Genomic DNA, 25,350 nt, shown 5'->3' on the forward strand with positions numbered 1-25,350 from the left:
TGCTGGGCTCAGCGGAGCTCTGCTCGACCCTCCCCTTCTCGCCAAGTGGTGAGGTACTGCCCAGGCCAGTGCTGGGGGAGAGCAGTGCACATCTTGATTTCTCCCCCCAGTCCCATTCTGGTAGGTAGCTGCAGCTAGTGAAGCTCTCCCTGAAAACTGGGCAACTTCCATTGGGTAGCTTAAAACTCGAGGGGGATGGGGCAGTGCTAACTCCGGGCACCCGGGCTTGAAGATTCCGTCCCATCCCCATGACTCAGGGGCAGGCTGGTGATAAATTCATCTCATCACCTGCCCTCCCACATCTCCCCCCTCTACCCGGAATAACAGCTGCCTCCTCAGGTCATGAAGTTAGTTGGCAAAGCCCCTTGCTAGTGCCAATGATGTTACCTGGCCCCTTGGCTTCTTGCATGTCATTTTCATCCTGGCGGGGGCCTGGCTCATGGGGAAGGAAAGTGGAGTAAGGGCTGTCTGCTGCCTTCCCCAGGCCACCGGAGAGCTCTGCTGGGGCTCCCTTGGGGAGCGTGGGCTGGTGATGTGACTGTCCAGTGTAATGTAGTGACTAATGGAGACAACCTGCCCATTGTCAACACAGCTGTGGTGAGAGTGAGCACACCCTCGCCCGCAGCTGGACAAGACTCCGTCAGGCGGATGGGAGTGGGGACCTGGAGACTTGGAGTTTGCCTGCCTGGTTCCTGTACATACAGACACCTACATCTGAGGGTGGTCCAGGTGGGTCAAACTAGTGTAGCAGTATGAAGCTGGGGCAGAGAACGCTTAGAGAACACGGAGTATCCATGGGCTATTCTTGCCAGAGGTGCCTGGGTGCTGCCTTAGACAAAGCGGTATCAGAGAGTGCCCTCTGCAGAGTGATGGCTTAGGCTGGGTTAGTCTCTAGGGAAGTGGTGGAAACTCAAGCACTAGTCCTTTAGGAGCAGAGAGGGTAGCGCACAGGATAACAGTGACGGGAATGACGCTGGGCTGCCCTCAGGGGAATGAGCTCTGTGGTTCTGACCAGTGGTGGACGTGCCCCACTCAGCTTCTCTCCTGTGAGTGTTCGTGTTCTGGAGGCCTCTGAGCCGACCCGCTGTGCTTGCTGCAGACCCACAGTGGCTGAAATGCGTTGCCCAGATAGTAACTCCTAGGTGCTGCTGCTGGGATTGCAATAAAAACCCTTGGCTTGTCCTTGTGGCCATGTCTTTCCTCCGGCTGCGGCAGCGGGGGCTGCACGGACTGGGGATGGGATGGAGGTGAGGTGAAGGCTGATCCCAGCTGGCTTATCTGCATGCTCTGGTTCCTAGACTCCAGGACAGCAGTTGGAGAGAGGGATGGGGCAGGGCCGGGCCAGAATCCCCTGGGTTTCTGTTTCGTGGGATCCCCTGGGAAGGAAGCTCCCTGCTAGGAGATGCTTTTCGTCAACCTGGAGCTGCTCGCTCAGAGGGCTGAGCTGCAGGCGCTTTGCGTGAGAGTGGCAGCGACCTGCTGGGCATGGGAGGGAAGGAGCCAGGGTAGAGAGGAGACAGCGGAGGTTTGAAGGGACCCTGGGTGAAAGGGCTTTTCCTCCCGCACCAGTGAGCGAGCTGGGGCAGCCCCAGGTCTGTTCCATGGTGCGAGCAGCAAGCTGGCAAAATGTGGAGGTCGTACATATAAGAAAGCGAAGCTGAGAGGCAGCAGGAGAGCAGGTGAAATGCAATAGAGAGAGTGGGGAGACTCCTATGAAAGAGCTATGGACCGGGCAGGGCTCTCCCTACGCTGCTTTTCAACACCTGCAGCTGGCCCAGGTCAGCCGACTCGGGCTCATGGGGCTCGCGGGTGTCGGTTTCACTGTAAAATTGGAGGTAGGTGTTGTAACCGTCCCCCTGCTTGTGCGGTCCCTGAGGCCGGCTGGAGCCCAAGCCTGAACTGCCCTGCAGTTTTACAGCCTGGGAGCCTGAACCCTGTGAGCCTGGCTCAGCTGTGGGTGTGAAGTTGCAGCGTAGACACACCCAAAGTGAACTGTAACCACCCAGGCAAAAGACAGGCGCGTGGGCAGCTCTGTGAAAGCAGCCGCCACAAAACCAGCAGCAGGGGCCGTAGGGATGCCGCTGAAGCGAGGGATCTTAGCGCTAGGCAGGGTCCGAGATGGGGGTGGGTGGACCCGAGACCTGGAGCGACTTGTGCAAGGAGAGCGGCTGGATGGGGGGGGATGAGTGTGAGGAACCTGCAGGCGTGGGGCAGGCCCAGCCAAGGCTGCTTTTCACCCTGGTTCACAATACAAGGAGGAGGCGATGGTGTGAATGGAGCTAGAGTTAGGGGAGAGTTTGTGTTTTTTTTTAATGCTCTCTGACTGAGGCGGGATCCGCAGAAGCTTCCCCCATGTGCAGGTTATTCCATAATAGTCCCCTAGGTCTGGGGGATTTCTTGGTCCTTCTGGTGCTGGCCGCTGTCAGGGCCAGGATGAGGCTATTGAGTTAGCTGGGCCGTGCCCTATTAGGGAAATTCCTACCTGCCCCAGAGGCACTTTTGTGCATCCACAGGGCTCTGAGCGCTGTGGGGGAGCCATGGAGGACGAGGGGTTTGTAGGTGGTGCCTGGACAGTGCCTAGCACGAGAGGCCCCTGATCTCAGGCAGGGCCTGTGGACGTTACCGTAATGCACGTCAGAAACAGGCATAAAGTTTTTAAGAGATCTTGCTGCTCTCCCCCCGGGGCAGGCATTTTATCTGCCCGGCAGTGAGGAGGCTGCAGTTGCTTTCGACATGCTCTGTCCCTCTCCCGGGGGGAGTGGCCAGACACCCGGAGCTTCTGGCCCCACTGAAAAGGAAGAGGAGAAACGTGCTGTCATCTGCCAGCATTTCACTCTCATTGCAGTACCTCCGCCACCGGGGGGGCTGGGTGCCCAGGTGGTGGGGAGACCGAGGGCCTGGGGCTGGCCTCGCGGGGGATGTTGCCTGGGGAAGTGCGGGTGCTCAGTGGCATTGCATCACTAGTTTTCTCCAGGGGAAAGGGGGATTTGGAAGGGAGTGGGACTGTCACCCGTGAAGGGTGTATGTTGGACCTGACCCAGTGCTCACTGAAGTCAATGGAAAGTCCCCCTCTTGACTCCAGCAGACATGGGGTCCAACCCATTATTAGGCAGGACTTGCAGTCTCTCACCAGCTGCCGTGATGTAAGGTGTGTGTCACAAAGGCCAGGCCTGCAGGGGCAGAACGTTGGCAGGGATCCCTGCCCAGGTGGCCCACTGGGGTGCAATGGCCCTCCCTGCTTCCTGGCTGCCTTTGGGAGGGATCTGATGGCCTGTGAAGGTGAACTTAGGGCTGAACCGGGCCTGACGGAGTCATCCAGCCAGGGGTGCATTTGGGACTGATGTCCCACAGGACCAGGGAGTCGCCAGCTGCTGCCCTGCTCTGTAGCCATGAAGGTTGGGCTGATTAACTGTGCCGGGAGTTACCTCACCAGCGAATGCTACGGGGATGGTGTCACTGTCCTGGGAAACTCACTGGGCAGGAAGCAGGTGAGTGATGCTAAAAATCCACCGTGATGCCAAAGATTTGCAACCCGCCCCTGGAGCAGAACTAGCCGCACTCCCCGCGGGTTTGGCACCGCCCCTATCGGGGTGGCCCATGATGTGACCGCGTAAGAATGCATGAATCTTGATTCCCCAAGGAATGGGGTTTTTCTGGGGGTGCATCTCCCCTCCTGGCAGAGCGCGCTGGGAAGCTTTGCTTCCTGCCCGAGCGCATTGCTGCTGAGAGCACCGTTCCCAGCACTGGCCGGGCAGAGACGCTGCCTTCCACCTGCGGAGATGAGCGTTCCCCGCCCTGCGGGCCAGGAAGGCCAAACTCCACACTGGATAGGCTCTGTGGACCATTGCAGTGTGGTTATAATCCACCCCAGGGCAGAGACGAGCCCTCAAAGGGGTGGGGCGGGACCCTGCTGTAGTGTGCCCCCCCTCCCCATTCCCCCAGTGCTAACTGCTCCCAGCCCCTGAATGTTATTCGCTCCCAAGGGGGTGCTAAACCCCTCACAGGATAAGTAGAGAGACACCATCCTTCCCTGCGGGGTTTACAGACAAATTCCAGAGGTGACCTGTGGAGGGGGCATTGGGGTGGCAGGGGGAGCACACGGAGGTAACATCAATGGGCTAGCAGGGTTACACGGTAGAGGGCTGGTGCACTGCATGACGGAGTGAAGGAAGGGAAGTTGCTAGCTAATTTCTTGTAGGCTTCTAGGAAGGCATAAGGCTCATGGAGGGACTCTGCAGAGGGGAGGGTGGTGGCTTTGCAGGCCAGCTCAGGGAGCGGGTCCCACATGGAAGGGAAATGCGGTTGCAGGAGATGCGGGGGAGCAGGCTGGTGTCCTGGGCAGAGTAGCAGGGCCGTGTGATACGTAGGAGCGGCAGAGCTGTGATGGGCCGGAAGGGGAGGATAAGCAACTTGAACTTGATGTAGTGGAGGATGGAGAACAGGAGGAGGAGGGGTGGGGCAGGGATATGGGGAGATTGATAGACACAGGTTTTAACCCAGGCAGCTGTGATATGCATGGGCTGGAGAAGGGCCGTGTGGGGGCCAGGGAGGCTGGAGAGGAGAGGACAAGACCTGACAGGCTCCTCATCCCATTTGCAGCCTCCCTTGCTTCCTTGAAGAGCCTCACTAGACAAAAGCTGAGACGCATGTCTATTGCGGCCGCATCCTTCCCCAGAAAAGGCCTTCAAGGGGCGCTCACCCTGGGACTGCATGTAGGCACAGCAGGGCCAGCCTGGACTGACTGATCTCAGCTCGGGGCAGACTTTGGCAGGAAGAGACAGGGATCCTGTGGAAAAAATAGCATGTGATGATCATGCAGTTGAAGACGTATAATCCAGCCACATGCGAAGCTGAACTGAGGTTGCACAAGCTCTGACTTTTGTGTGCTTGACATTCCAGTCTTACTGATGGTCTGTTCACACAGGTGTTTTTGTAATTTCCTATGTTTTTAAAGAATCCAACTGAATAAAACAGAAATTCCAGCATATGGCACCATACTGACACCCACATGGGTTATCAGCAGGGTTGGAACCTTTAAATCCTCTAAACAGACCCCTGCCACTTGAGTTAATGCAGTAACTGGTAGCAGTAGAAGGTTATCGTCCTCTGTGTGGCCCAGCACGAGAGGGGATGAGACACGCACTGTGCCAGTGAGTTTCACAAATATTTGCTCACAGCAGAGGGATGGCGAGACTCGGGGCTTGTGGGTTCCAAACCAGGCTCTGGAAGGGAGTGTGTTCTAGTGGGCACAGTCTGCTGCATATTTCCCCCCAAGCGTGACCCCTTCTGTCCTGTCCCCTCCAACCCATCCTTTTCCCAGTCTTGTCTTTCCCCGACTCCGTTCACCTATCCAGTCCCAATCCCCGCTCCTCAGGCTTCTCATTCCAGCACAGCCAGTCCCGATCTCCCCGCACTAGCCTCCATTCCCAGTCTACTACACTCCTGGGCTTCTTGTCTGAGCCTACTTCCCCCGCCACCCACCTGCAGGTCCTCTTCTTGTCCCCTCTGCATTCAAATCAGAGGGCTTCCTCCTCTACACTCCCTGGTCAGCAGGGCGATCGCTGAGAGCACTGGAAAGCCAGCCTCCCCCTGCTCCTAGTCCGCGTGGCTGGACCTGAACCCAGCACTGCCGGGAACATTGCAGGGAAAGTCCCGCTCAGCCTCAACGGCTTATGGCTTGGTCACATTTGCATCGATTTTAAAGCTACAGCGCCAAAAACAAAAGTTGCCAGAATGTTTTGAATATGGGCAAAACAATGCATTTTCCCGAGCCTGGTTCATGGAAATGGCTCACCCTGTTCTGGGTGAATTTTTTTAAAAAAACCCTTCATCCAGAGACGGACCCACTGCATGGAAAATTCCATCCCACGTGGGTGAAACTTGGCAAGGTTATAAAGCAACTCAAAGCAGAGTCTCAGAGTGGTGCAGCTGGGGAGGGAAAGGGCCAGAAAGGGAAGCTGCGTTTCCCGTGTGGCGTAGTGCCGAGCTCTGCGCTGCCAGCTCCCGGGTTGCAGAGTGAGAGGCTGAGGAGCGGACCCAGGAGTCCCACCTGGCCAGTACGAGAAACGCTAGCCCCATCAGTGTACCGAGAGCAGTGAAGCTGAGTGAGGGTTGAACTCCAGGTGTGTCTGGGCTAGGGGAGCGCCCAGCCCTGCCTCGTTATAGAACTTAGGGCCTATCCGAGCACATCGAGTCTCTGTCCCCCCACTCCGCGAGGCAAGTTCCCAGCAGCCTACTCTCCAGGCCTTTCTCCTGCCTAGTGCCAAAGGCCCCAAGCCATACGGCTCCTGCCTCTTTCCTGGGAGATTATCCCACGGCCAAATACCCTTCACCATGAGCAAATGGCCCCTAAGATTCAGCCCCGTTGATCCCTTTCCTGCTCTCACCCCATTGTGGCTCCTGTTTTCCCATAACCCCTTTCCCCCCAGCTTGGCAAATGAGCAGCTCCCACCAAGCAGTCCCTGCTCCCCGTGTTTACCCCTCTCAGATAGTTCTCACCTCCCCCCATCAGCCGAGCTACGCTGGGCACGCCTAGGGCTCATTGGCGGTAAGAGGCTCCCTGGGACTTGGCTGGGGCTCAGCTCAGGGCCCTATTTCTTAACACTGACCATCACAAATCGCTCCCTCAAGCATTCTTCTCACAATGATGCAAACGGAGCCTGCAGCCCTCTCTCTCGGGGCCGGATTTAGGGGCAGCGACTGCCCGTTGTTCGTGACAAAAGGGAAAATAGAAAGTCTGAGGTAACATGTTTCAGGTATTCCGTAGGTGGATTCATTTTTCACTAACCTCCTAGAATGTTCCGGACCTTTGTAGAACCTCGTGGAACCTTCCAGACTTTCCGAGAACTATCTTCTTCTCGAACCTCCCAGAATGTTGTCAGCCAAGCCCTGGCGGGTATCTACGGGGCGGGGCGTCGCCCGCCACTCAGTGAGATGTAAGAACGAAGTGAAGTGAGAGCCCAGCTGCCGCATTGTGAACCTTATTTTGTTGTGTAATTGTGAACGTGTACTTGTGTTTTAAGACTTGAAGAGTGTAAGTAGCGTCTCTCTGACGCTGGGCTTCAGTTCACGAGGGCAAAGGTGAGGAAAGCGACTTTCTGAACGAAAGCACTAGGCTAACGTTCTCAGGCTGTCACCTACTGTAACCTTATTTAATGCTGGTCCGCCCAGTGTAGGTGCACGGTTCCATTTCTTGATGTTAGCACCTTTCACTTATTCTTCACATTAAAACGTTTCTGTAAGCTTAGCAGAAACTATTTTTAACAATTTTGCTTATACATGCCATGAATAAATACAGATTTACAGATCCTAGCCTGCAAATGTATCGTCTTATAAGACAGCGATAAATCATGCATGTAAATTGTGCATCAGAGTCGCAAAATGAGCTACAAAGGCAATAAAAAATGAGGTATTCAAAAGTTGAATAAATGGAGGGGGAGCGCTGAAGACACACCTCACCTGGGGCACCGTTTTATCTCGGGCCAGCCCTTGTCTCTCACCAGGACGTTATACGCTCCTCAGTCTCTCTGTTCGGGTGCAGTGTCAGCTGCCAAACACACCACTGACAGCTTCTGGTAGCTGCCGTTCCATGACGGTTTGCGTCAGCCTCTTGCCCCACCACTGAACAACCTGAGCTGGGCCCATTGTCCGTCGCTTTCTCTCCCAGCAGGTCCCTGCATTCCACCGGCCGCTCTGCAGAGCTCTCCAGCTGCATGGATTGGAGTCGGTCAGTTCTCAGCAGATGATGGCCAGGGGCTGGGAGAGGTGCCAGGCACAGGAGCAGACAAGCCAAGAACCCCTGTTCAGGGAGGTGTTCACAGCGTGTCTGGATGGCTCTTTCCCTCCCCACCCTGTCTGCTCCCAGAGCAGGGAATTAAGGTGGCGGAGAGGCCCCGCTGCTCCCAGGGCTTCTGGCTGTCACCGCTGAGGGATTGTGATGTCACATAGGCTGTTGGAGGAGCCAAGGACCGTGGGAGCCGGGAGAACCCCCAAGATTCTAGACCCAGTACAGCCACTGATGCCTGCAACTGTTGTTGTTTTTTTGTTCTTCTGTTTGCATCCTTTGTTGCTGGTTTCGATTGTCCTCGGGCACCAGCTGGGCTGCTGGTACTTCTGACACCGTGTCATATATTGCTTGTGCAAGCTAGGCTTCAGGGCAGGTTCTTGAACCAGACACGGCCTGGCCCCAGAGCTCCCAACGTAGCGAGAGACAAACCCGGTCACTGTAGGATCCTTTAATGGGCTGCCAGGTGAGGCTGAGGCCAGCTCAGGTAAGGACTGTTGCAAGCTGCGCCCTCTACTGGCCGAACGTCCAATACAGGTGAAAAGAACAGGAGGACTTGTGGCACCTTAGAGACTAACCAATTTATTTGAGCATAAGCTTTCGTGAGCTACAGCTCACTTCATTGGATGTAGCTCACGAAAGCTCATGCTCACATACATTGGTTAATCTCTAAGGTGCCACAAGTCCTCCTTTTCTTTTTGCGAATACAGACTAACACGGCTGTTACTCTGAAACCAATACAGGTGAGCGTTCCTTTGCACTCCCTACGCCGGGGTTCTCACAACACCTTGTCTGGTGGCCTCAGAGCGCAGCCACCAACTCTTGCTGGTGGCCGCTCTGACAAATTTCCCTAAAATTCTGAAGTGACTTTAGGAAAAACAAATAATTATGCACACAGACCCATCCAAATCCCTGCAATTGATTTATGTAGGGTTTGGGGTTTTTTTGCAGACTCAATAATAAAAATAATGTACAGTTGTATTTCAGTGCCCCTGGGCCCCCGCTGCCTCCCTGGTCCCGCACCATTGCCCCAGTATCCCTTCCACGGCCTCGCACCCCAGGCTCACCCCACTCCTTGCCTCTTGACCATGGAGCCTGGTAAGGCCCACCCTGCTGAAGCCCAGAGCCAGAGCCCCACAGCTGGAGACGGGAGGGGGTGGGCTGAAGCCCGGAGCCCTGCCACCCTGGGCAGGGGGCGGGGCGGGGCAAAACCCAGAGCCCGGAGCCCTGCAGCTGAAGCTAGGAGGGGTGGAGGGGAGGGCTGAAGCCTGCCGCTGGAGTCCCATGGCTGAACTGGGGAGGGGGGCTGAAGCCTGCCCTTGGAGCCCCTGGGCGCTCTAGGGAAGGGCTGCTGCTTTGCCACTTCCCCCATCTCTGCACAAGAGGCTGTCATGGCCACAGGAAAACTCCCTGGTGGCTGCATGTGGCCACATTTGAGAAATGCTGCCCTATGGGATATAGCTTTCTGGAGCAGGTTTCTCATAGTGCACTCACCCAGCTGGGCACTGCCTAGATTGAGGTGGGGGCACCATGCAATGGCCGGGGCATCCCCTAGAATCCTGGTTCTCCATAAGAGCATAACGCAGTGACAGTGCCCAAGGAACAGTTAATTCCTGTGGATCAAGCCACATATAACTTCCTACCCTGGGCAGCACGTTCACTCTGCACACACCCACTCCTCAGACAGGGAGCGCCTCCAGTATTCACTAGTCTTGTGCCACCAGGTCAGCGGAAAGCCAGCTGGGCCCCTGTCCGTGTATGGGGGGGGCGTACGTATGCAAGGCACAGATCCTGCTTCTGTGCAGGAGGGAGGTGCATTCAGATGCAGCCAGCGCTCGCCTTGTGAAGGTGCTAGCTCAGTGGAGGAGGTGGGATCGGGACAGATACGTGCTGGTGCTCCGGCAGGAATCTTAAATATGAAGTTGAACTGTGGCCTCAAGTAAAGCTAGTAGGGACTTGGTCAAGGAAACTTTTTTTTGTCACAAAACACTGATTCGCCAAAATGAAAACTTTTTGTGGAAAAGGGTCGTCTTTGTGGAAGGTTGGACAAATGACCAGGGAAGAGTATAAAAATATTGCTCAGGCATGCAGGAGTGAAATCAGGAAGGCCAAATCACACCTGGAGTTGCAGCTAGCAAGAGATGTTAAGAGTAACAAGAAGGGTTTCTTCAGGTATGTTAGCAACAAGAAGGTGGTCAAGGAAAGTTTGAGCCCCTTATTGAATGAGGGAGGCAACCTAGTGACAGAGGACTTGGAAAAAGCTAATGTATTCAATGCTTTTTTTGCCTCTGTCTTCACGAACAAGGTCAGCTCCCAGACTGCTGCACTGGGCAGCACAGCATGGGGAGGAGGTGACCAGCCCTCTGTGAAGAAAGAAGTGGTTCAGGACTATTTAGAAAAGCTGGACGTGCACAAGTCCATGGGGCCGGATGCGCTGCATCCGAGAGTGCTAAAGGAGTTGGCGGATGTGATTGCAGAGCCTTGCCCATTATCTTTGAAAACTCATGGCGATCAGGGAAGGTCGCAGACGACTGGAAAAAGGCTAATGTAGTGCCCATCTTTAAAAAAGGGAAGAAGGAGGATCCAGGGAACTACAGGCCAGTCAGCCTCACCTCAATCCCTGGAAAAATCATGGAGCAGGTCCTCAAGGAATCAAATTTGAAGCACTTAGAGTAGAGGAAAGTGATCAGGAACAGTCAGCATGCATTCACCAAGGGCAAGTCGTGCCTGACTAACCTAATTGCCTTCTATGACAAGATAACTGGCTCTGTGGAGGAGGGGAAAGCAGTGGACGTGTTATTCCTTGACTTTAGCAAAGCTTTTGACACGGTCTCCCACAGTATTCTTGCCAGCAAGTTAAAGAAGTATGGGCTGGATGAATGGACTATAAGGTAGATAGAAAGCTGGCTAGATCGTCCGGCTCAGCGGGTAGTGATCAATGGCTCCAAGTCTAGTTGGCAGCCGGTATCAAGCGGAGCGCCCCAAGGGTCGGTCCTCGGGCCAGTTTTGTTCAATATCTTCATTAATGATCTGGAGGATGGCGTGGATTGCACCCTCAGCAAGTTTGCAGATGACACTAAACTGGGAGGAGTGGTAGATACGCTGGAGGGTAGGGATAGGATACAGAGGGCCCTAGACAAATTAGAGGATTGGGCCAAAAGAAATCTGATGAGGTTCAACAAGGACAAGTGCAGAGTCCTGCACTTAGGACGGAAGAATCCCATGCACCGCTACAGGCTGGGGACCGACTAGCTAAGCAGCAGTGCTGCAGAAAAGTACCCGAGGATTACAGTGGATGAGAAGCTGGATATGAGTCAGCAGTGTACCCTTGTTGCCAAGAAGGCCAATGGCATTTTGGGCTGTATAAGTAGGGGCATAGCGAGCAGATTGAGGGATGTGATCGTTCCCCTCTATTTGACATTGGTGAGGCCTCATCTGGAGTGCTGTGTCCAGTTTTGGGCCCCACACTACAAGAAGGATGTGAAAAAATTCCTAAAAAGAAAAGGAGTACTTGTGGCACCTTAGAGACTAACCAATTTATCTGAGCATAAGCTTTCGTGAGCTACAGCTCACTGCATCGGATGCATAAAAGTGGAAAATGCAGTGAGGATATTTTTATGCACACAGACCATGAAAAAATGGTCTGTGTGTATAAAAATATCCTCACTGCATTTTCCACTTTTATGCATCCGATGAAGTGAGCTGTAGCTCACAAAAGCTTATGCTCAGATAAATTGGTTAGTCTCTAAGGTGCCACAAGTACTCCTTTTCTTTTTGTGAATACAGACTAACACGGCTGCTACTCTGAAAAAAATTCCTAATTGCTCATTAGTGACAGCGACTATTCCAGAGGATTGGAAGGTAGCAAAGGCTGTCCCCATATTTCAAATGGCTGTAGGGTTGAGCCAGGGAATTAGGCCTGTACACCTTACATCCGTTCCCAGCAAATGGGTTGAATTGATAATTAAAAACAGGCTGACTAAATGTCTGTGAAATCACGGTCTGATAGGGTCTAACTAGCACAGATTCAGCAGAAGAAAACTGTGTCTTACTAAACACTGAGAATTCTTTGAGCATATCAATAAGCTAGTGGATAACGGAGAACCAAGTGGCAATTTATTTAGACTTTCAAAAGGCCTTGGACAAGGTCCTGCCCAAGAGGATCCTTAAAGAGCTAAGTAATCGTGGGTGAGAGGCAAAGTATTGTCTTGGATCAAAAACTGGCTAGGAGACAAACAGCAAAGACTAGGATTCAGTGGTCCATTTTCACCATGACAGCAGGTTAACAGCAGGGCCTCAGGGTTCCATACTAGGTCTTATGTTTATATATTTATTAATGCTCTGGAAAAGGGAGGGGGGTGAACAGTGAAAGGGCAAAATTTGCAGATGACACAACATTATTTAGATTTCAGAGTGGTAACTGTGTTAGTCTGTAACAGCAAAAACAACGAGGAGTCCTTGTGGCACCTTAGAGACAAACAAATGTATTTGGGCATAAGCTTTCCTGGGCTAAAACCCACTTCATCAGATGCATGGAGTGGAAAACACAGCAGGCAGATATATATACACAGTACATGAAAAGATGGGAGTTGCCTTACCAAGTTGGGGGTCAGTTCTAACGAGACAATTCAATTAAAGTGGAAGTGGGCTATTATCAACAGGAGGAAAAATCACTTTTGTAGTAGTAATCAGGGTGGCCAATTTCAAACAGTTGACAAGAGGGTGTGAGTAACAGTAGGGGGAAATTAGCATGGGGAAATTTGTTTTTAGTTTTTGTAGTGACCCATCCACTCCCAGTCTTTATTCAGGCCTAATTTGATGGTGTCCAGTTTGCAAATTAATTCCTGTTCTGCAATTTCTCATTGGAGTCTGTTTTTGAAGTTTTTTTGTTGAAGAATTGCCACTTTTAAGTCTGTTATTGGATGTCCAGGGAGATTGAAGTATTCTCCGACTGGTTTTTGAATGTTATAATTCTTGATGTCTGATTTGTGTCCATTTATTCTTTTGCGTAGAGACTGTCTGGTTTGACCAATGTACATGGCAGAGGGGCATTGCTGGCACATGATGGCATATATCACATTGGTAAATGTGCAGGTGAACAAGCCCCTGATGGTGTGGCTGATGTGGTTAGGTCCTGTTTTTCCTCCTGTTGATAATAGCCCACTTCCACTTTAATTGAATTGTCTCATTAGGACTGACCCCCCCCCACACTTGGTAAGGCAACTCCTATCTTTTCATGTACTGTGTATACATATCTGCCTACTGTGTTTTCCATTCCATGCATCTGATGAAGTGGGTTTTAGTCCATGAAAGCTTATGCCCAAATTCATTTTTTAGTCTTTTACATTATTTAGGTTAATCAGGACCAGAGAAGACTGTGAGGAAATTTAGAGAGACCTAACCCAGCTAGGGGAGTGGGCAACATGGTGGAAAATTAAATCTAAAGGAATGCACATTGGAGGGAACCATATAAATTACTCACACACCTCCTAGGAGTCTAAATTAACTGTCTGAGCTTCAGAAAGGGATTTGGGTGTGACTGTAGACAACTCAGTGGAGCCCTCTGTTCAAAGCGCAGCTGCAGTCAGAGAAGGAAGCCAAATGTTTGAATCTATGAGGAAAGGGATGGAGAATAATATTGAAAACACAATAATGCCTTTATAATAAATCAAGGGTGTGGCCTCACCTGTGTACTCTGTGCAGTTCAGGTCACCCCCATCTCCAAAAGGATATTGCAGAACTGGAGGGTATTCAGAGAAGTGTGACCAGAATTATCCAAGACCTGGAAACACACTCCAAGGAAGAGAGATTGAAAAGGCTGCGATTGCTACGTAGAAAGGAGACAAGTCAGAGGGACCCTGATAAAAACGTATCAAATCATGAATGGTCTAAAGCAGTGGTTCTCCAGCCTATTTGGTCGTGCCCCCGTTTCTTTGTGTCTGTAGTCTTGGAAGCTCCCTAATCCCCCTTGCTCCCGCCACACACGTACATATACCGCCCCCCAGCTCTGAAGGCAGTGCTGCTCCCAGCAGCAGCACAGAAGGAAGGGTGGCCTGGTCTGGCATCGCCACCCTTCCTTCTCCCTGGTGGCAGCGCTGCCTCCAGAACCGGGTGCCTGGCTAGTAGCCTCCACTCTCCCAAAGCTTCTCATGCCCCCTTCCCCAAAATACATTCCATGCCCCCGCCAGAGAAGCGCGCCCCCCAGTTTCAGAACCTCTGGTCTAGAGAAGATAGAGTGGAAGTTTCTGTTCTCTCTGTCTCATAACACAAGGTCAAGGGAATACTCAATGAAATTCAAAGATGGGAATTTCAAAACTGATAAAGGGAAATACTTTTCATGCCGGGGTCATTAACCTGTGGCACTCACCGCCACAGAAATTTCTTGAGGCCAATAACTTAAGATTCCAAAATGGACTGGACATTTATATGGATAACAAGATTATCCAGAGTTATCATAATTAATGACAATAATAATTCTGGCAGGGCATATTAAACCTTGTGTTTCGGGGTTTAGGTCAGTCTCCAACTCTAAGAGACCATGGATTCACCAAGGGCAAGTCATGCCTGACCAACCTGATTGACTTCTATGATGAGATAACTGGCTCTGTGGATATGGGGAAAGTGGTGGACTGATATAGCTTGACTTTAGCAAAGCTTTTGATACGGTCTCCCACAGTATTCTTGCAGCAAGTTAAAAAAGTATGGATTGGATGAATGGACTATAAGGTGGATAGAAAGTTGGCTAGATCGTCGGGCTCAATGGGTAGTGATCAATGGCTCGATGTCTAGTTGGCAGCCAGTATCAAGCTGAGGGCCCCAGGGATCTGCCCTGGGGCCGGTTTCGTTCAACACGTTCATTAACAATCTGGAAGATGGCGTGGATTGCACCCTCAGCAAATTCGCAGATGACACTAAGCTGGGGGGAGAGGTAGATAGGCTGGAGGGTAGGGATAGGATACAGAGGGACCTAGAGAAATTAGAGGATTGGGCCAAAAGAAATCTGATGAGGTTCAACAAGGACAAGTGCAGAGTCCTACACTTAGGACAGAAGAATCCCATGCACCGCTACAGACTAGGGACCGAATGGCTCGGCAGCAGTTCTGCAGAAAGGACCTAGGGGTTACAGTGGACAAGAAGCTGGATATGAGTCACCAGTGTGCCCTTGTTGCCAAGAAGGCTAATGGCATTTTGGGCTGTATAAGTAGGGGCATTGCCAGCAGATCGAGGGACATGATCATTCTCCTCTATTCGGCATTGGTGAGGCCTCTTCTGGAGTACTGTATCGGGGGTAGCCGTGTTTGTCTGTATCCACAAAAACAACAAGGAGTCCGGTGGCACCTTAAAGACTAACAGATTTATTTGAGTATAAGCTTTCGTGGGTCAAAACCTCACTTCTTCAGATGCATGGAGTGAAAGTTACAGATGCAGACATAAATATACTGACACATGAAGAGAAGGGAGTTACATCACAAGTGTCAAGGACCGCGCTCGGTATTCCAGGAGTGGCTGGACCCCAGCTGTGCAGAGAGGAACTATCCCGTCCCTGTCCCATGTCTCTCCACCGGCAGCCCCCAAACTGCGCTGGCCTTTCTTGCTGTAACAGCACATGGGAAACTCAGGCCTAGTTTGCTCCTTCCTGTCCCCCAGGTCTCTTTCAGACAGCGCTGTTTCCCAGGTTCCCGTCTCCCATGGCGCAGCTGGATTTTGGATTAGCTCCATCTTCCCAGGTTACGTGAGTCCTGCCCAGGCTTCTGCCTCATTAGGGCCCTTTGTATTTTAGCTCTGTCCCAAGCTCTGAATTTACTGACCTTGGTTAACGTCATTCATGGTCTGTGGCCTTCTCCGGGTTATTAATGAGCCCGTTAAATAAGATGGGACTTACCCTGATCCCGGGAACATCCACTACACGGCTCTCCCCAGCAATCTGCATTGCCATTGATCTGTGTCCCCTTTGCCACTTTCCGTTTCATGGCAATTAAGCCAGGAGTCTCCCAGGAAAGCCCGGCTACTAGCATGGGAAAGCCGATGGTCCAGGACAATGCCATTCAATTTTAAATGGGGCAATGTAGGTACAGCTGGCTCACAGCATCCCAAGCTCTGGTGTTGGGAACGTGCCGCGGAGCGGGGGAGACAGGGAAGGGTGAGAAGGGCTGCCATTGAGGAGGGAGCTGGCTGACTGCCCAGCTGGGCGTCAGACTGGGAGCGCAGCAGACAGGCAGTTCCAGAGGCAGCGAGGGGCCAACGTTTCACCGAGGGGTGGGGGAGAACAGGCAGAGCGCTGGGAGGGAGTTAGACCGTGGAAGGATCTGGCTGTTTTGGCTGGGCAGGGTGTGTGTGTGTGTGTGTGGGGGAGGCAGTTATAGGGCACAGGGAGATCTGGGAGTTATTTGGGGTCCTAGTTGAGAAGGGCCTGGGAGATGCAGAGTGGTTTTTATGGTATAGAAAGGAGAAGCCACCAGCAGCCTCCCAGGGAGGGGGTGCATGGTGCTGTGCGTACGTGTGTGTGAGTGTGTGAGAGGCAGAGGGAGCTGTATTTGTGTTCTGGGAATGACGGGGCTTGCATCTCCAAAGGAGGGGATTGCTCACTGCCTCTGGCGACGATGGGGCAAGGAGCGAGTGGCATGCAGCTGCGGAAGGCGACGTTGCACTGGGTTCTAGGAAGAACCCTTAGCAATCAGGGCAGTGGGATGACCCTGGTGGGTCGCTGGCACTGCAGACACCTGGAGACAGGTTAGAAGCAGCGGGCATGTCAGATCCCAGCTCATGGCCAGAGGGGTTTCTCTAAGAGCTAATCAGCTGACTCTGGCTCCTTGCTTCCTCACAGACCTGGGAGCTGCAGGTCACCATGAAGCAGGGGAAGCAGACCGTGGTGGAACTGCTGGGCCATCAGGGCCACTACCTCCTAGTGGATCCTGACGGATCAGTCCGGTGTGGGCAGCCAGCATCCGTCCAGCAAAGCCAGTTCCTGTTGGAGCTCCATCACAGTGGCAAGTGGACTCTCCAGCTGCTGGACAGCAAGAAGTACCTGGAGTCTGACGGGGAGGATGTTTTCTGCGTTTCCCGGAGCCCATCCTCCTACCACAAGTGGCTGCCCCAGCTGGCCATGCACGTCCACATCGTGCTGTACAACCCCACGCACCAATGCTACGCCCGAGCCGACGCAGACCTGGACAGGGTGTGGGTCGACACCCCCGTGCCTTACCTGGAAGAGTGCGGCTTCGTGCTACGGTTCAGGAACGGGATGTACCACCTGGAGACCTCCAGCCACAAGTACGTCTCCAGAGCAGAAACGCTAGCCAAGAAACCCTCTGCACACACGGCCTTCAACTTAAACCTCAAGCCCAGGTGCCTGGCTTTCCTGAGCGACCAAGATGGGTGTGTCCTGTACCCTCAGGGCAAGCGGAGGCGTTTGTGCCTTGGCAACAACCCCAAAGAGGAGGAAGAGTGGTTCGTTATAAAGAGGTGTCCACAATGGGTCAGTCTGAAAACTAAGGCCAAGAGATACGTGTCCATCATATGTGGCAAGTAAATTCCATTTTCCAGTCTGAGCGTGTGTGGAGGGCCCAGCTGAAGGATGCCAGGACATGCCCCCTTGACCTAAGTCACCACCCGGGTCGACAGTTCTTTGGACAAGTCCTGCCCTGCCTTTGCCCTGTGAAGCCACCCCTGACTGCAGTGAGGTTGCACAGAGGGCAAGCTGGCGTAGAACCACTTTTTAATAGGATTATTTCAGGGTGCAGGATAGCTGGGGTACGGCGCCGCAGAGGGAGAGTCCAGACACAGTTCACACCCCGACCATGGCAAAGCTGTCACAAGAGGCCAAACACCCACGAAAGGGTATCGTATGAAAAGGGGTGGGCGGGAGGGAGTGACCGGCAGGGGGATGTCTCAGAATGGGACGTGTGCCTACATCACAAAAACCCACCGGCATCAGTGGCACCCCCATTGCTTGTCTTAGCAGGGGGCGGTGGATTGAACAGGCCATGGGAAGGGATCTCCCTGCTCATCTCTGCAGCGATCTCCCCAGGACAGGGCTGCTATACGCTGGCAGAGCAGTGTGGGGGGAGCTTGCCTGGCCACTGCCCGTGCGGTACCTGTTGGGAGGGTACATGCAGGGCTTGCTCGTCAGGGCTATCAGTAGGGCAGCCAGCACTCAGCACTTCTAAAGACAGTAATAGGCAGAGCAGAGACAGTGATGCACCCGACGCTTACAGTGAAAGCTGCCTAACGCTCTCCACTCTGAGCAACGGCAAGCAGGGTATTCTAACCGCTCCACACTTACAGTGTCTGTGCTGAGATTTCCCAGGCCAGGAGTCTGCCTCAGGCGAAACTCTTCTTCTGGTAAGTTGCAGCTAAATTGGCTCTGCTGTTTCTGTGACCCGGGCTAGGGGGAAATGCGTTGTTTTGCCAACGTTACAAAAATCCTTAAAACTGCTTCGTTGAGAAGCTCTCGCAAGGTTGCCAACTCCTGCAACTTAACTGTGAGTTTTGCAATTTTTGCTGCTTTTCTTAAAGCCCCAGCTCCCGGAGGCATGTGATTGGGGAAATCTCAGCTTTTTATTATTTTTTTTAAAGGAAAGTTTTTAGCCCACCTGGTTGAAATGTGAACCCTAAAGATGATGACATTGGTAGGCAAGTAAAAAGAATCCATATGTTGTTATTTTTAAAAGTCTCATGATTTTACAGCCAAAGTTATGATTTTTCAAGGTCCAACCCTCTTTGAACACTTGGGGTGGGCAGTACTGCTCCACCACTTCCATGCTTTGGAGCAGGGACTTGAAAATTGACAGGAGGCTTCACCTGGTTGTCAGGGAGGTGCCTTTTGCTGTCCCTGTAAAAATGTGCCCAAATTTGGCCAAATTCTAACCCTCCGAAATATCTCAGTTCATGCATGCCCGTAGAGACTTGTTAGAATTTGGCAGCTAAATTCTCTGAATATTCCAGCTACACTGAGCATGCTCCAGCCCCTCACATCTCCTGTGTGTGACCAGACCTGCACAGAACGACTGAGCGTGCCCTTATCCTGTAGGTTAGTCTATTAATGAATTTAGCTTATGGGCTACAGCCTGAGCAGGACTTTTCCTGCCATTTGCTGCTCCTCAGTGCTGGAGGCTGCTGTGCCACTGGGCACTGGAACTGCGAGCAGAGAGAATGTCTCCCCTTTGCTCTCAAATCCCGCCCAGCTGGGGACCTGCTAGTGGGCAGGAGGAGAAGGAGGAAGCTGCCTGACTCAAATGCAGAGGGATGGGGGCAGGGGAAGGAAGAGTTGCAGGGTTGGGAGGTGCAGGGGAAGAGCCCAGCAGGAAGGGAAAATAGGAGCAGTGTGGGACATGTATGCAGAAGAAGAGGCTGGGGGTGAGGGATATAAGCTAGGGGGAGAGAGACAGGAGCTGGGGAGCGAGGGGATGGAGCAGCAGAGGTCAGAAAGAGAGTGGTGGGGACAGGGGCAGAAGGGTCTGTGGTCGCTGGAGCACTTTCCCCTATGGAACCTGGAGATGAATCCATTATTCCTGAGGGTCAATATGCCTCTGCTGTCAGCAAAGAGCTGAGAAACCCAGGGGCCAACTGTGTCTCCAGCCCCTTAGAGTGGCAGGTCCATATTGAAGATAACAGCCTATCACTGCTGTTTTCTCAGTCGTCACTCAGCTGGCGCAAGTGGAGGTCTGTGCTGTGGATCTGAAGATTCCCAACCCTGGGGATCAACTTATTTCTACACAATGGAATGTTTGTTTTGAAATTTTTTATGTTTTTTTTTTTAAACGTGAAAAAAACCTACATTAAAGAACATGAAGGTTGAGCAAAATCGAGCACTCAGAAGTTAGGAAATGCCAGAATTGAGATTGCTTGTGCAACCATAATTCGACCTCCCACGTGCATATGGGTTACGATAATCACCTGTTCTCTTCATTCCTTCTTAAGCACCTGGCATTGGCCACTGGGCTAGATGGACCTTTGGTCTGACCCAGCATGTCCATTCTTATATTCTTATGATAGTCTTTAATTACATGGTCACGTACTTTTCCCCCCCACAAGACCCCTGCCTCATTCAGTGCACAGCATGGCTTTGCTCTGGGGTTAATCAGTGCAGTAGGTAGTTGTCTGTAGGCCCCTTGCCCCATTTGCTGCAGACATTGGAAGGCAGAGGCAACGGTTGAGGGGGGACACGTGGGGTCACTTCCCCCCCCCCACCCCGATTTGCTGCTTGGCTTGTACTGAGCATCCTCACACGGACTGAACATGCTCAGTAACACCTGCTGAAGCCGCTGCCCTCACTCTGCCCCCACACTATCGGCAGGTCCGGGTCGTCTCTGTGGGAAGGTGTGTAGGTTTGTAAGGCCAGGGACTGAAAGATGGGAAAGGATGCTCTCAGAATTAAGGCAGAGCTGAATGCCACTCTGGAGGGTTGGTTTCCAGCCCTGCTTTGACACAGAGTTCCTGTGTGATGCTGGGCAAGTCACTTAAACCAAGGGTTTTCAGGCAGCTGCCACGTGTTCGTCATTTTCTGCGTTCCCCACTTAAGACACCAGGGGTCTGATTTGCACAAGCGTTGAGCCCTCACAGCAGCTGGAGACCGAAGTGCTCTGAAGAATCAGGCCCATGGCATCGCAGTTTGGGCACCCACAATTAGTTGACACTTTGGGCTTTAATTTCCATGCCTCAGTTGCCCACCTGTGAAATGGGGATCCCTCCACCCCCGTCCCTCCCTGGGGTGTTGGGAGGATAAACTCATTCATGTTTTTAAAGAATCAAGCAAGATACAATAATGATAGCATAAACTGCTGGGGCCCCAGTCCCTTTCTGCGAGCTCTCGGAGCTGCTATAATTTGGGGACCGAATCTCAAATCAACCCTAAGCCAACCTGCAGCGCCCTTTCTGAGTGTGTTTGGCTTGAGATTGTCTGATTTTCTCCCCTTCTGCGCAGACATGGAAGTGTATGCCGGCTCGGACATAGTGACCCCAAAGTCCGTTTTCCACTACGAATTCAATCCAGACACCAGAGCGGTGCAGCTAAAAACAGTTAACAACCACTACCTGGCCCAGGTGAGCGACCCCTCTCCCAGCTCGTGGCGGGATGCTGTTGGCCCAGACAGCCTGAGCCTGCCACTGAATCTGTGGGCGTTTCGCTCACCATTTTAGTGCTTGTCTCCGGACCCCCTTCTATTTCTAGGTGACCAGAACTGAAAACGCTCTTCCAGGGGAGGGTGTTCCATTGATTTACACATTATTATACTAGTCTCTTAATGAACCACAAGGGATAATTCCAGGTAATAGAGACATGGATATACAAAGCAGTATCCCCAGGGTTCATGCTGTTTCTTTAAGATGTAAACTACCCCCACCAGATCCCCAGGGAACCTCCTCCCTTTCATGGCGCAGGGCTGCTCTTGTTGAGAGTTGAGCCCTGGATCTCCCGACTTCCCGGTGCAGAACATTGGTAGGAAGGGCACCCTGGCACCACCTGGCAGGAACTGACCTCTTTCCTTCCATTCCCTGCAGAGAAAATTCAAGAGCATAGTGGCAAATGGGAGACGCATGGAACCAGAGACCAACTTCCGTGCCCTGTGGCATTGTGGGAAAATCTTCCTGCAAGCTTTCAACGGCCGGTACCTGGGCACCATGCCCGTTGGGCTGGTGGTGGCCAGTGCTGTGCACCCAGGTAAGGCAAATGGGTGGGGGGACCCCTAGGAACCTGCCAACAGCTGAGCAGTGCAGCCCCCTGGCATCTCTGTGGCACGTGACTGAGACTTCAGGACTTGTTGTGGGGAGGGGTGCAGGTTCTTAGGCCTCCCTGCCTGGAGCCTGTGGACCCACCCGGCTGCACTCACACTAACATTCCCCCATGTCTCTCATGTACCCGATATGCGCCCCCCACACCTTGCTGTGAGAGCGGGTGGCATTTCTCTGAGGGGCCCATCGCCCCCACACTGGGAGCGGTCACAGATGAGGGTCTTCCTCCCTTCCTAGGGGCTCAACGTGCTGCCTTCGCCATGCCCCCAGAACCTCAGGGAGTGAGAGAGACCATTGCAAGGAGAACTTTTATTTCTTAGTGAGTGAAATTAGGGTTCAGAGGCCTTAACTAGGAGGACAAACCCCAAGAGTCAACATCCAGAGCTCCTTGTCCCTGGTCTGAGACCCCACCCCGCTAATTCCATGTCTCCACACTTGGGCAGCCCTGTATGGCCAGCTGATGCCAGCTCTCCTCTGTGGCTCTACCAGCAGGAGGCGCTCATGTAACAAGTGGCTGTAGCCCTCTCCCCTCATCCTCCCCCCCCCCGGCATGAAACATCTGGGCTGCAACAGCTCAAGTGGCCGATACTCTCCTCAACTCACCTCCCAGCCCATGGCGCCGGCCCCAGGCCTCTCCCACCATACGGGAAGACAAGGAAGAGCTCGTATGTCAGAGCTGCTTGTGGCAGGTTAGACCCCCTTTGGGATGCCACCTGATGTACTGGGGTTTCACTGAGCCCTCGTCCTGCTCCACCAGCCTGCGGTCCCTCTCCCTGTTTTGCTGAATTAGGTTTTCCGGCCTTTTGCAGCACACATACGCAGGTAGGGCCACACCCAGCTGCAGACACAGACCGAAGTCAGCTCTGTGTGAGAGGACTCCCCCAGCACTCACATACACTCCCCTTTTGGGGAGTAAACCCAAAATCATACTGTCGTGCACTGTATAGAAAGATCTGCCCAGCGCAGACTCATAAAATTCGCCCTCTCCCTCAATGTGAAGAGAGAGATGCATAACTTCTTGCCCTCCCCATCCCACTTAGAAATTTCACAAGCTGGGTTTAATAATAAACCAAGCAAATTTATTAGCTATAAAAGGCAGATTTTAAGTGAGTATAAGAGATAACAAACAAAACAAAGCTGATTACTGAGCAAATAAAACAAAATACGCAAGCTAAGCTTAGTACACTCAAGAAACAGGTTACGAAATGTAATTTCTTACCCTACATGTTATTTTAGGCAGGTTGCAAAGTTTCTATAGCTTAGAGTTCCAGTTATTTCTCTTTACAGACTAGACCGCTGTCTCAGCCTGGACTCCCCCCTTGCCTTCCCTTCAGGTGTCTTTAAGTGTCTTTCTTCTTGGGCAGACAGGCCATGGAGTGGAGTCCCGTTCGCCCTCCTCCCCACCCTGAAATAAGATTTACAGAAGGTGGGAATCTTTTGTTTCCCAAACTTGACCCCCCGCCCTCCTTTTAGTGGAAAGTTACAAGAAGTCCCCGGTAATGTTTGGTATCAGGTGACAAGACCACCTGACCTAGTAGTGTCACGGCTACGTCCCCGGACGCCTCCCAGGAGGGAGAGACATTAGTATCTTCACAGTCTTGTGGTTTCTTCCTAATGGCCTATCAAATCTGATGGCCTGTCGTCTGGTGGGTGTCTTTCAAATACACACCCAGTTGTAATGGTTACATAGTCCATATTCCTCACTTTAGATACAGAAAAGATACATGCCTACAAATTGGATAATCACAGCCATTACATCAGAACCTTTCCAATGATACCTCACATGACCCATCTCGCATAAAACACGTCTTAGTTATGCCTTATTCCTCTCGTAACCATCTTTCTATGAAGACTATGGGATGTAACGTCACACCATCGACCTGCCTCTGTCACCCCTCCCCTCCCGCAGGGCCTGGCGAGGCCTTTGGGGTGCGCCTGGCCAACCGCTCCTTCCTGGTGCTGCGTGGCAGGTATGGCTACGTGGGGACTTTGGCCTGCCATGACATCCTGCAGTGTAACCTGGTGGACCCTGACTGCATTGAGCTGCTCCCCTGCAAGCCGGGCATTTACCACTTCCAAGGTAAGGGAGCCCTGGGGGTCCTGGCCACTTGGTGCTGAGCCCAGCTCTGCCTCGGGGCAAATGGGGCCCACGTGAACCTGACCTCAGCCCCACCCACCTCTGCTCTCCAGCTCAAGTCCTGGACCAGCCACGAGGGCAGAGCAGGTCAGGGCTGCATGGTAGGGGGTGCCGCAGCAGCAGCCAGGGTGGGGCATGCCGGCTGGGGAGGGAAGCAAGCTGTATGGTCCTATTGCCGTATGCTCCAGCTGCCCACTCCCAGGTCTCAAGGGGTGTCTTACCCCCTCCCCGTCTCACCGGATCTGCAACCCCGGAGGCAGAAAGCGCTGGGAAAGCCAGAGTGCAGGGTGGATGGTATTCGCCTCCGTGCACCTTGGGCCAAGATTAGATGCAGCCCCCCCCCCCCCCGCTGGAGGCAGACGGGTGGCACCAGCCCTTTACCAAGCAGAGGGGTGGAGTTTGCGTCCTTACTCTTCGGCCTGGCGGGGGATGCAGCGTCAGCATGTTCGGCTCGTCGTGGGAGGGTGGGGCGGGCAGACCTCACTCGAGCCATTGCAGGGGCATCAGGCGCTGCATGGAAATGTTGGTGATTAAGCCAATGAGCCTGCAGGCTCTGGGGTGCTGCCCAGGGCTCTGAGACGGGACCCAGCGGGAGGAGAAAAGTGCATAGCTTGGCCAAGAGTAAATGGGATTTGCTGGTGAAGATGAGCATCGAGTTTCCAGGCATGTTGGGGCGTGAATGTGAGTTTGGTGACCTCACTCTAACCTGCAAACCTGGTGTAATCAGAAGAGCCCCTTGGCCCCTTCGGTGAATCCTCGCCCAGTGCCTGGGGGGTGGAACGGTAGCAAGGACCTGCTTGCGCTCCCCTGAGCTATCACCAGCTCTCCTTCCTTCCCCAGCCCACGGCAGGAGCTTTTGGTCTCTGAGCTCAGACGGCACCTTCAGAACCTGGGGGAAGTTTGCCTTGAACTTTTGCCTGGAGATCCAAGGGAGTAACATCCTGGCCGTGTTAGCCCCCAATGGGTACTACATGCGAGGAGACCGGAGCGGCACCCTCCTGGCAGATAGTGAGGAAGTCACTAGCGAGTGCCTCTGGGAATTCTAGATGGAGGAAGGTACAGAGGTACAGAGGAGTCTCTCCTTTCCCATGTCTTGCTGGACTGGCTGGGTAGCCACTATGCCATTGTCTAGGCATGCAAAGACCATGGCCTATAACACTGACCAGTGTTGTCACACCGTTTCCTTGTGCTCCCCCATCTGTCTCCACCTCTTGTCTCTTCTCTTATATTGCAAGTGCTTAGGGGCAAGGACTGTCTTTTGTTGTGTGTCTGTACAGCGCCTAACACAGTGGGTTTCTGATCCATCACTGGGGCTCCTAAGTGCTAATACAAATATTAAATAATAGCCGGCCAGAGTCCGGTAGGTCTCAGAGGACAGGACACCCGCTTCTTCACCCCACCTGCCACAAACACTTCTGCTAAGTCTGAGCAGAGAGGTCCAAATGAAGGGGTGGCTCAGCGAACGGGGAATGCCCTAGAGAGTCTTCCAGTGCTAAATGGCTGGTTCTAATCCAGGCTGGGTTAGTAAAGACTGAAAATTACAACTATTCTGTGCCTGGCACGAGTTCTCGTCTCCACGTCACAAAAGACTAGGGACCGAATGGCTAGGCAGCAGTTCTGCGGAAAAAGACCTAGGGGTGACAGTGGACGAGAAGCTGGATATGAGTCAGCAGTGTGCCCTTGTTGCCAAGAAGGCCAATGG

At 52.9% G+C, this 25,350-nt stretch overlaps 1 protein-coding gene across 1 annotated transcript; it reads left to right on the forward strand.

The window, feature by feature from the left end:
• Nucleotides 1-3,389: 3,389 nt before the first annotated feature.
• Nucleotides 3,390-25,350, forward strand: FSCN3 (fascin actin-bundling protein 3). The gene is made up of 6 exons (XM_007066772.3): nucleotides 3,390-3,488; nucleotides 16,608-17,304; nucleotides 20,706-20,824; nucleotides 21,281-21,440; nucleotides 23,421-23,591; nucleotides 24,489-25,350. Exons 1-6 carry the CDS (start codon nucleotides 3,390-3,392, stop codon nucleotides 24,692-24,694), a joined length of 1,452 nt encoding a protein of 483 aa, XP_007066834.3. The 3' UTR covers nucleotides 24,695-25,350.

This window comes from Chelonia mydas, chromosome 1 (assembly GCF_015237465.2).
Source record: "Chelonia mydas isolate rCheMyd1 chromosome 1, rCheMyd1.pri.v2, whole genome shotgun sequence".
NCBI lineage: Eukaryota > Metazoa > Chordata > Testudines > Cheloniidae > Chelonia > Chelonia mydas.